The following is a 12,212-nucleotide window of genomic DNA, read 5'->3' as shown; positions in this document are numbered from 1 at the left end:
CTCTTTGGCATCAACTCAACTCGCCGTGTTTGGAGAAGGAGGAATGCTGCCTATGACCCCAAGAACACCATCCCCACCGTCAAACATGGAGGTGGAAACATTATGCTTTGGGGGTGTTTTTCTGCTAAAGGGACAGGACAACTTCACCGCATCAAAGGGACGACGGACGGGGCCATGTACCGTCAAATCTTGGGTGAGAACCTCCTTCCCTCAGCCAGAGCATTGAAAATGGGTCGTGGATGGGTATTCCAGCATGACAATGACCCAAAACACACGGCCAAGGCAACAAAGGAGTGGCTCAAGAAGAAGCACATTAAGGTCCTGGAGTGGCCTAGCCAGTCTCCAGACCTTAATCCCATAGAAAATCTGTGGAGGGAGCTGAAGGTTCGAGATGCCAAACGTCAGGCTCGAAACCTTAATGACTTGGAGAAGATCTGCAGAGAGGAGTGGGACAAAATCCATCCTGAGATGTGTGCAAACCTGGTGGCCAACTACAAGAAACGTCAGTCCTCTGTGATTGCCAACAAGGGTTTTGCCACCAAGTACTAAGTCATGTTTTGCAGAGGGGTCAAATACTTATTTCCCTCATTAAAATGCAAATCAATTTATAACATTTTTGACATGCATTTTTCTGGATTTTTTTGTTGTTATTCTGTCTCTCACTTCAAATAAACCTACCATTAAAATTATAGACTGATCATGTCTTTGTCAGTGGGCAAACGTACAAAACCAGCAGGGGATCAAATACTTTTTTCCACTCACTGTATGTATCAACTTAACCTACCCTGTGACCAATCTCTTTAGTCAGGAAGTAGAACAGTTAGCAGAAAAGACTATGGGAAAGCGAGGAGAGGTGACAGAAAGGACAGAACAGGTCCCTGTCTACACTGTCAGCCTGGTGCCAGGTTTGCCCTCTTGTGGTGAGGGGAAAGGAAAGCAGACCTCATGAAGCTGCTTTCATCTGTGTCCCAATGGCCCCTATTTCCTACATAGTGCACTACTTTTGACCAAAGCAATATGGGCCCTGGTCAAAGTTAGCGCACTATATAGGAAACAGGGTGCCATTTGAAGGTGCTGTTCCCATCAGTATCAAACCCCTCCATGGCCCCCAGCCCCAGAATGCCAGCCTTGGCACAATGCCCAACTGGCATAGCTGATCCTCAGCCAGCCAAACAGAGAATCAACCAAGTAACTTAAAGCAAATAACTAACTGGCAGGATAGGCAACTGTCTGATCGTACTGAACATGAGAATACACAAGACAAAGAATCAAGACATCAGGGACCTGAGACATGATGATGTGTCTTAAATCACAGAGATAAACAGTCAGAGCCCCAAGCAATGGAGGCAAAGGAGAGGAGCTTTGGGAACCCATATAGACTCCCACCCCTGCCCCCGTCCCCCTACCTCCCTGTCCCGTCCCCCTGTCAGAGGGGGCAACTGATGCCAGGAAGGCTGCCAGGTGGGTCAGAGTAAGCTGCATGCTCCAAGCCATGCCACTGGCTTGCCATGCTAATGAGGGACCGGCAGAGGGGACTGTAGTAGATGACAGGATGAATGGTCAAGCAGGGCCTCATGAAAAGGAAAAAGAAGAAGGGGAATAAATGTAAACTGGACCAGTAAGCTCACGCACTCAGATCTGCAGCACAGCACTCAAAATGTGTTCTCTTATAAAGAAACACTGTTAAACTCTAGGCAACTTTACATAACCGCACTTACCAAATGAGGCGAATGAGACTATCATTTTCACATGAACATTACATACACACAAGTGCACACACACACACACTGACCCTTTTCCCTATCAGCCACTCTCCCTTCATCATCCATTTGAGCGTGGCAGTGATCTGCCACAGTGATCTGCACTGATTAAAGCATGCACAGTTCCAGTGTGTAACACATGCTCCCAGGCTGCTGAGAGGAGGGAGGAGGGGGGGAAATGAGCTGCAGATGACAACTGATCTAGATAAGCCACGGGACAGCAATCCAATTAGGAAGGAAACCGGAGCAAACCAGAATACCAAAAAAACCACAGCTGTCTGTCATCACCCAAGGTTTAAGGAGTTTAGAGATTTTACGGTTTTAAGAGAAGAAAAACACTCATTCCCTCTGTGTTCCCACCAGAAACTGAGAATCCTCTTCTCCAAGGTGAATAAGTGTGTGTGTGTATGTGTGTGTATGTGCGTGTGTTTTGTCTGGGTCACAAAGCCCTCATTCTGCATCCCAATGGATTTGTCTTTCATGCAGCAGCATAGAGATCCTCATTGGACACCCTTGAACCATCCAGAAGACACTAATCCCAGTACAGAAAAGCCCCACACAATACCTCCAGTGTACTAAATGCTGTAACGTTACTGTGCCTAAACCAAGTACACACATTGTTCCCTGGCAGTTTGTGCAGTGATTAACATAGTTACCGGAGCCATTAAACCATAGACTGGTTGTGGTTGTCTTATTCAGTAAGACTGATACGCAGCACAGAACGCACAGTGCTTAGATAACATTGCCCTCCCGCTCTCTGTAATGCACATCAGTGTAAAATGTAACAGGAACAGAGAGAGCCGAACAGTGGCGCTTGTCTTTATGAGTATGGCTCCAGCCCTGTGCCTGCGTGAAGGGACTGAAATGCCATTATTGTCCAGTCCAGGCAGCTCTTTCTCGCGATGGGGCATATTTAAAGACCATTCAAACCACTGGTGCTAAATATCTGGGACACTGTCTGCCCTGTGTCACCTCTGAATGGGATAGGAAAGAAACAGAGAGAGAGAAACAGAGAGAGGAGGTGACAAACAGAGATATTGAGCAGGAGAGGGAAAGAGAAACACTATTTGAAAGAATGCAAGTGGGAGAAAGAACTGAGGGTGAGAGAAAGATGGAAGTGTCGATAGACTGGAAAGAGGGGAAAGTTGGATGGAGGGGGTTAGGAGAGAAAGAGAGAAGCGAGGGAGGTGAGAGAGAGAGAGAGAGAGAGAGAGAATGAGAGAGATTGGCATGCCAGTGCAGTGGGTCCTGGAGTTCTATGCTTTTCATCTGGGGAATGTGCTGGTTCAGAAAGGTCAGACTCAGTATGTGACAGCACAGCTTCAAACTCACAGACAGACACCCTCCCTAGAGCACAGAGATAACTGAGAACAGGAAAAGACAGGGAGAAAGAGAGGGGGAGAGGGTGAGGTGTGAGGGCGAGGCATGCAGTTGTCCCAAGAGATCACTTAACACAGGACACTATTCCAGCATACAAAACACCCACGTCTCCAAGCATGGAGCCATACACATGCATGTCCTATGTTATTTTGCATACAACCTTCCCACAACATTCTTGGAATGGTGCAGGACACCCAGCTAGCACATAACGTTCTGAGAACCATATGTTTCTTATGTGGGAATTTCAGTACTTCAGCATAACGTTTCCTACAGGTTTCCTTATGGTTCTATTTAAATTAATGTTCTCAGAAGGTTCAGAGAACGTTAAGAAACAACGCTCTTCTGTGGGAATGTCAGTACTTCAGCATAACGTTTCCTGCAGGTTTCCTCATGGTTCTACTTAAAGTCATGTTGTCAGAACATTAAGAAAACTTTCCATAAGAAAACATTAACGTTCAAAGAACGTTCTAAGAATGTTATATAAAAACATATACATTCCCTTCTCAGCGTCAACAAAACTATCTCTATCCTCTTGTTAAGTGTATTCAGGTGTGTTGGCTGTACCCACTAATTGGCCACACCTGATCTTAATGAGTGCTTGTTCCCTTTGAAATGGGGTCTGTTTGAATGGACTAAAATTAACAGCTTTGTATGAATTAAAAAAAAACATGGCATGCTAGCTCCATCCTGGTGGCGCAGTGGAGTAATTCCATGGATAGAGAACAGAAGATCATAGGTTTGAATCTCACTGACAGTGCGCTGCAATGTGTTTGTATGAATAATGCCAAATCAAATGAATTTCCAAGTGTCCTATCTGCGCTCTGAGTTCAAAACAGTTAAATTAAGCTAGCAGTGATATTAGAAATCTTATTGATACATGTTCTCAGAACATTATTTAATTACCGTAAAATAACCTATCATTTCTGTTCTCAGAATGTTAATAAAACCTCCCAGGAAAACTTTCAGGGAACCATAATAAAATGTTCTCAGAATCTTTCTGCAACCTAAAAATGTACGTTACCAGACAGGCAAAATCTTCACTTCCATTCTCAGAACGTAAAAAAATAAAAAGTTTTACCGGTCAGGAAACGTATGGCTTCCTTCCCAGAACCAATGGGAAACCAAAAACGTACATTCCCACAGCTTCCAAGGAGCCAAATATGCTAGCTGGGACTAGGGCTGGGAATTGCCAGGGACCTCACAACATTTTATTATCACAATACTTAGGTGCCGATTCAATATGTTTTGTGATTCTCACGATTCTCATGTTTTGTGATTCGACATTCCAAATGTATTGCTCACCATGTCTGCTGCAGAGGGACAAGAGAGTGCCATGAGAAAACTAGTTTTGATCAGTCATAGGAATAAAAGTGCTAAAACATGTTGTATCATCATTTAAAAAGATGGAGAACAAGCTAAGTATTTCACTGCAGCTTTTATACCTGCTGTAAACTGTGTATGTGACAATTAAACTTTGATTTTATTTTTATTTGATTTATAAGGAAAAACTACTGGAGCGCAGGTACAGCGACTAGTCTTTCTGGCATTTCAACATCTTAACAAAAACATCTGGCAGCAGAACTCAGGTTCATCCGTTTAGTACATGAATGAAGCCTGTGCATGAGTTGAGACAATGGATTAGCAGCAGTACTCTGTGTCCCACCATGGTAACCAGGACAAGGAACCAAATGTGCTAGCTGGGCAGTAACCTACAGTGGCTTGCGAAAGTATTCACCCCCCTTGGAATTTTTCCTATTTTGTTGCCATACAACCTGGAATTAAAATGGATTTTGGGGGGGGTTGTATCATTTGATTTACACAACATGCCTACCACTTTCAAGATGCAAAATATTTGTTAGTCAAACAAACAAGTAATAAGACAAAAAAACAGAAAATTTGAGAGTGCATAACTATTCACCCCCCCCAAAGTCAATACTTTGTAGAGCCACCTTTTGCAGCAATTACAGCTGCAAGTCTCTTGGGGTATGTCTCTATAAGCTGGGCACATCTAACCACTGGGATTTTTGCCCATTCTTCAAGGCAAAACTGCTCCAGCTCCTTCAAGTTGGATGGGTTCCGCTGGTGTACAGCAATCTTGAAGTCATTCCACAGATTCTCAATTGGATTGAGGTCTGGGCTTTGATTAGGCCATTCCAAGACATTTAAATGTTTCCCCTTAAACCACTAGAGTGTTGCTTTAGCAGTATGCTTAGGGTCATTGTCCTGCTGGAAGGTGAACCTCTGTCCCAGTCTCAAATCTCTGGAAGACTGAAACAGGTTTCCCTCAAGAATTTCCCTGTATTTAGCGCCATCCATCATTCCTTCTATTAAGGCAAGTCGTCCAGGTCCTGAGGCAGCAAAGCATCCCCAAACCATCACACCACCACCACCATGCTTGACCTTTGGTATGATGTTCTTACTGTGGAATGCAGTGTTTGGTTTTCGCCAGGCATAATGGGACCCATCTCGTCCAAAATGTTGACTCAAGTTTGCCAAAAAGCACCTGGATGATCATCAAGACTCTTGGAAGAACGTTCTATGGACAGATGATTCAAAAGTATAACTTTTTGGACGACATGGTTCCAGTAATGCCTGGCGAAAGCCAAACTCTGCATTCCACAGTAAGAACATCATACCAAAGGTCAAGCATGGTGGTGGTGGTGTGATGGTTTGGGGATGCTTTGCTGCCTCAGGACCTGGACGACTTGCCTTAATAGAAGCAACCATGAATTCTGCTCTGTATCAGAGAATTCTACAGGAGAATGTCAGACCATCCGTCTGTGAGCTGAAGCTGAAGCGCAGCTGGGTCATGCAGCAAGACAATGATCCAAAACACACAATCAAGTCTACATGGAAATTGCTAAAAAGCAACAAATTGGAAGTTTTAGAATGGCCTAGTCAAAGTCCAGACCTAATCCCAATTGAGATGTTGTGGCAGGACTTGAAACGAGCAGTTCATGCTTGAAAACCCACACGTCACTGCGTTAAAGCAGTTCTGCATGGAAGAGGGGACCAAAATTCCTCCACAGCGACGTGAGAGACTGATCAACAACTACAGGAAGCATTTGGTTGGAGTCATTGCAGCTAAAGGGGGCACAACCAGTTATTGAGTGTAAGGGGGCAATTACTTTTTCACACAGGGGAATTGGGTGTTGCATAACTTTGTTTAAGAAATAAATATGTAATTGTTGTGTTATTTGTTCACTTATGTTCCCTTTATCTAATATTAGGTTTTGGTTGAAGATCTGATAACATTCAGTATCACAAATATGCAAAAGTAGAGAAAATTAGAAAGGGGGCAAATACTTTTTCATAGCACTGTATGTCCATTACATGAAATCCAAATAAAAATCAATTTAAATTACAGGTTGTAATGCAACAAAATAGGAAAAACGCCAAGGGGTATGAATACATTTACATTTACATTTAAGTCATTTAGCAGACGCTCTTATCCAGAGCGACTTACAAATTGGTGCATTCACCCTATAGCCAGTGTGTTAACCACTTTACACATTTTTTTTATTTTATTTTTTATTTATTTTATTTATTTATTTATTTATTTTTTGGGGGGTAGAAGGATTACTTCATCCTATCCCAGGTATTCCTTAAAGAGGTGGGGTTTCAAATGTCTCCGGAAGGTGGTGAGTGACTCCGCTGTCCTGGCGTCGTGAGGGAGCTTGTTCCACCATTGGGGTGCCAGAGCAGCGAACAGTTTTGACTGGGCTGAGCGGGAACTATGCTTCCGCAGAGGAAGGGAGCCAGCAGGCCAGAGGTGGATGAACGCAATGCCCTCGTTTGGGTGTAGGGACTGATCAGAGCCTGAAGGTACGGAGGTGCCGTTCCCCTCACTGCTCCATAGGCAAGCACCATGGTCTTGTAACGGATGCGAGCTTCAACTGGAAGCCAGTGGAGTGTGCGGAGGAGGGGGGTGACGTGAGAGAACTTGGGAAGGTTGAACACCAGACGGGCTGCGGCATTCTGGATGAGTTGTAGGGGTTTAATGGCACAGGCAGGGAGCCCAGCCAACAGCGAGTTGCAGTAATCCAGACGGGAGATGACAAGTGCCTGGATTAGGACCTGTGCCGCTTCCTGTGTAAGGCAGGGTCGTACTCTCGTACTTTTGCAAGGCACTGTATACACACACACACTTAATTTTCATCTATCCTCGTGCACAAGCACACACACACACACACACACACACACACGCACACACTCACACAAATGAACAATTAACCCCAAATATTCCTCTCTGAGCATAAAGTTGAATGGAGCAAAAGCTGTACTTACTCAAAGGTCTAAATGTGCTTGAATTCCTGCTCTTGCCTTTTTCTCTGTCCAGTCCAGTCCGTGTGGGAGAGAGGAATTCTTTAGGAATGGGATCATTGGGAAGAGGTACGGAGCATGAGTTGGAAAAAGCATAAGAAGGTGATTCCATTCAGGACTGAGCCCCTCGGAGTGAGAATCACAGTAAACCACTTTCTGAGAAAGAACAAGAGAGAGAGCGAGAGAGAAAAAAAAAAGAGAAACAGAGAGGGAGGGAGCGAGCGAGGGAGAGAGAGTGAAAGAGCGAATGTGGGGAAAGAAAGCAGGGAGATGGTCGGGGAGAGGAGACCGGGGAGAAAAGAGAGGAGGGAGAGGGAAGAAGAGCGAGAGGGAGGGGTAAAGCAGAGGGAACCAGTGAGGCATGTTCCAACAGGCTTTCCTAATCAATCCCAACACTGTCCCCTTAGATATGCTCCAAGTTTCAGGACCATGGACAGAGAATTACCGTACACTTCTACCCACCCACCCGCCTCCTCAGTGGGTGGGGTGGGGGGAGAGGAGATGAAAGCAAGAATGGAGAAAGAGGGAAGGATGTAGCCTACTGTACTATGGTGCGAGGGAGGCAGTGAGGGAGCATAGAGAGGGTGGGACTGTGGGAGTGTGTGAAGAGGGGGGTGTGGCATAGAGGGATGGATGCTTCCCATCTCATGGGACCGTTCAAACAGACAAGGGGTGTAGATAAACAGCGGTGTGGACAGTGATAGCCATGGGAGATAGGGACATAGTCATCCCATAAAGCTGAGCTCAGCCACCAGCTTCAATACAGCCATCAATCACTCACTAACACCACCAGCTTACATCCATCACATACACACACACACACACACCGGCAACTGCAAAAAACAAATGCTCACACGTCACCAAATGCAAAAACATATGCTCTCATCACACACAACAGCAGCACCACAGCCTAATCACATACATAAGATTTGTGTCCAGTAACGACATAGCGTATCGACATAGTGTATCGAGCAACTCCGTTAAGCCAGTCAGATCAATGCATGGCCATGGCCTGACAGGCACAGAGCTCTGGTCCCACACTGAGCTGGACAGAGCACACATGGAAGGAGAGGGTGCGTCCCAAATGGCACCCTATTTTCAATATAGTATACTACTTTTGTCCACAGCCCTATATGGGCACTGGTCAAAAGTAGTGCACTATAGGGAATAGGGTGCCATTTGGGAGGCATCCATTGAGGGAGAGCCTCCTCTGTGTGGCTGCCACCTGACTGTTCCTGTTCCCTCCACCTAAACCCGGCCAATCGATTGGCTCCTCCCTGCAGCTCCTCCATTAGTCTAATATACCAGCTCTAATCCAGCAGTGAGGAGAGGACTGAAGGAGCTGCATGGAAAGACACTGGAAGGAAGGCACCTGGCTCTGCTCTGAATTTCCATTTACCACAATATTATACCATATATTATAGCAATATACCATGTACCATGATTCACTGCCCACTGCTGTACAGTTTCTCCTACATGTTTTATTTAACCTGGTTTATAATTTGTTTTACTACACATTTTCTTTACGTATTTCTCATTGAATTCATATTGGTTAACAAACCAAGTGAGAAATGCATTGAGTTGGCGCAGTATGAGGAGAAACACTGTCCCTTGCTGGCTGCTTACGTAACACAGAGATTTATTAGCCGTAATAGCCAGTTGTACCTCCAGAGGATTAGTGCTGTTCAACCATGGCTAACCTGACTCCATTAATAAAGAAAGAGCAGCACCAGCTCTGTCACTAATGACATATTAATCAAGTGGAAAAGAGGAATTGACTTCAGTTAGGAGCAGCTGCTGTGGTCCTGTGAGTCTGCCCATGATCATAGATCAATGGTATATGGATCCACACACAGTATTGGAGGTAGGTGTGTATGTGTGTGTGTGGTGTGGTGTGTTTTGTGTGTGTGTGTGTGTGTGTGTGTGTGTGTGTGTGTGTGTGTGTGTGTGTGTGTGGTGTGTTTAAGCATTAGCTCCTTCCCCCTCAGGAGATCAGTAGGAGACGGAGAGGAGATGACAGACAGCAGCTCTGAGAGACAGAGTGGTGGTGTGTGAAGGCAGAAAACATACCTGCCCTGTATATTCAAACACATCAACATGTGAAGTTCTAAAAGTACCTAATGACATAATTACTTTCACCTGCCACATCTTGAATTTACACAGACAGTTATTCATTCCCACACACTGAATTAGTATATTTCTTCCTCCTTGGTTGTGTAACTCTGCCCCTCAGGTCTTTGTGTTAACATCCTTCTAGAGGCAGTGAGGCGTATGGGAGCTGGGGAGAGAACGATCCACATGCACATCGCACGCGTACACACACACCAGTTACTTTTTTATAAGTATTACTACCAGTGGCGGACTTACCATTAGTAGCACTCGCACTGGAAAAACACTGGACCATTGTTACACTAACTTCCGCGATGCATACAAGGCCCTCCCCCGCCCTCCTTTCGGCAAATCTGACCACGACTCCCTTTTGCTCCTCCCTTCCTATAGGCAGAAACTCAAACAGGAATCACCCCTGCTCAGGTCTACTCAACGCTGGTCTGAACAATCGGAATCCACGCTTCAAGATTGTTTTGATCACGTGGACTGGGATTTGTTCCGGGTAGCCTCAGAGAATAATATAGACGTATACACTGATTCAGTGAGTGGGTGTATAAGGAAGTGTATAGGAGATGTTGTACCCACTGTGACTATTAAAACCTACCCTAACCAGAAACCGTGGATAGATGGACCTACCTGACGGGCCGCCCCCAGGTGGTGAAGGTAGGAAACAACATCTCCACTTCGCTGATCCTCAACACTGGGGCCCCACAAGGGTGTGTGCTCAGCCCCCTCCTGTACTCCCTGTTCACCCATGACATGCACACCTCCAACTCAATCATCAAGTTTGCAGACGACACAACAGTAGTATGCTTGATTACCAACAACGATGAGCCAAACATATACACTGCTCAAAAAAATAAAGGGAACACTTAAACAACACAATGTAACTCCAAGTCAATCACACTTCTGTGAAATCAAACTGTCCACTTAGGAAGCAACACTGATTGACAATAAATGTCACATGCTGTTGTGCAAATGGAATAGACAACAGGTGGAAATTATAGGCAATTAGCAAGACACCCCCAATAAAGGACTGGTTTTGCAGGTGATGACCACAGACCACTTTTCAGTTCCTATGCTTCCTGGCTGATGTTTTGGTCACTTTTGAATGCTGGCGGTGCTTTCACTCTAGTGGTAGCATGAGACGGAGTCTACAACCCACACAAGTGGCTCAGGTAGTGCAGCTCATCCAGGATGGCACATCAATGCGAGCTGTGGCAAGAAGGTTTGCTGTGTCTGTCAGCGTAGTGTCCAGAGCATGGAGGCGCTACCAGGAGACAAGCCAGTACATCAGGAGAAGTGGAGGAGGCCGTAGGAGGGCAACAACCCAGCAGCAGGACTGCTACCTCCGCCTTTGTGCAAGGAGGAGCAGGAGGAGCACTGCCAGAGCCCTGCAAAATGACCTCCAGCAGGCCACAAATGTGCATGTGTCTGCTCAAACGGTCAGAAACAGACTCCATGAGAGTGGTATGAGGGCCCGACGTCCACAGGTGGGGGTTGTGCTTACAGCCCAACACTGTGCAGGACGTTTGGCATTTGCCAGAGAACACCAAGATTGGCAAATTCGCCACTGGCGCGCCCTGTGCTCTTCACAGATGAAAGCAGGTTCACACTGAGCACATGTGACAGACGTGACAGAGTCTGGAGACACCGTGGAGAACGTTCTGCTGCCTGCAACATCCTCCAGCATGACCGGTTTGGCGGTGGGTCAGTCATGGTGTGGGGTGGCATTTCTTTGGGGGGCCGCACAGCCCTCCATGTGCTCGCCAAAGGTAGCCTGACTGCCATTAGGTACCGAGATGAGATCCTCAGACCCCTTGTGAGACCATATGCTGGTGCGGTTGGCCCTGGGTTCCTCCTAATGCAAGACAATGCTAGACCTCATGTGGCTGGAGTGTGTCAGCAGTTCCTGCAAGAGGAAGGCATTGATGCTATGGACTGGCCCGCCTGTTCCCCAGACCTGAATCCAATTGAGCACATCTGGGACATTAGGTCTCGCTCCATCCACCAACGCCACATTGCACTACAGACCGTCCAGGAGTTGGCGGATGCTTTAGTCCAGGTCTGGGAGGAGATCCCTCAGGAGACCATCCGCCACCTCATCAGGAGCATGCCCAGGCGTTGTAGGGAGGTCATACAGGCACGTGGAGGCCACACACACTACTGAGCCTCATTTTGACTTGTTTTAAAGGACATTACATCAAAGTTGGATCAGCCTGTAGTGTGGTTTTCCACTTTTAATTTTGAGTGTGACTCCAAATCCAGACCTCCATGGGTTGATAAATTTGATTTCCATTGATAATTTTTGTGTGATTTTGTTGTCAGCACATTCAACTATGTAAAGAAAAAAGTATTTAATAAGATTATTTCATTCATTCAGATCTAGGATGTGTTATTTTAGTGTTCCCTTTATTTATCATTATACACTGCTCAAAAAAATTGACTTGAAACTTGTATCTCATTATGGTGTATGGTGAAATAAGTATAGCCAGTTATAATTGTAATGGCTTAGCTGATAATAACAAAATAACAATATTTAAATGGCTCAAAGAGAAGGAATATAATATCTATTGTTTACAGGAAACTCATTCAACAATTCAAAAGGGGTGATGATATTAATTAATAGTAATTTCGATC

The 12,212-nt window shown here is 45.5% G+C and overlaps 1 protein-coding gene across 3 annotated transcripts in view; it reads right to left on the bottom strand.

The window, feature by feature from the left end:
- Nucleotides 1–12,212, bottom strand: part of LOC121584894 (oxysterol-binding protein 2) — a 95,476-nt gene that overhangs the window by 39,396 nt on the left and 43,868 nt on the right. Inside the window, exon 1 of one of the 3 annotated variants that reach the window (XM_041901116.1) lies at nt 7,428–7,681. The exons of the other annotated variants lie outside the window; for them this stretch is intronic. Within the exon in view, the coding sequence (XP_041757050.1) occupies nt 7,428–7,575 (148 nt within the window). The 5' untranslated portion in view covers nt 7,576–7,681. Of the gene's footprint in view, nt 1–7,427; nt 7,682–12,212 lie in introns of those variants that run through there. 3 annotated transcript variants of the gene reach the window in all.

The sequence above is a fragment of the Coregonus clupeaformis genome, chromosome 16 (assembly GCF_020615455.1).
Source record: "Coregonus clupeaformis isolate EN_2021a chromosome 16, ASM2061545v1, whole genome shotgun sequence".
In the NCBI taxonomy this organism is placed as follows: Eukaryota; Metazoa; Chordata; class Actinopteri; order Salmoniformes; family Salmonidae; genus Coregonus; species Coregonus clupeaformis.
This window is presented reverse-complemented; position numbering and strand designations above follow the sequence as displayed.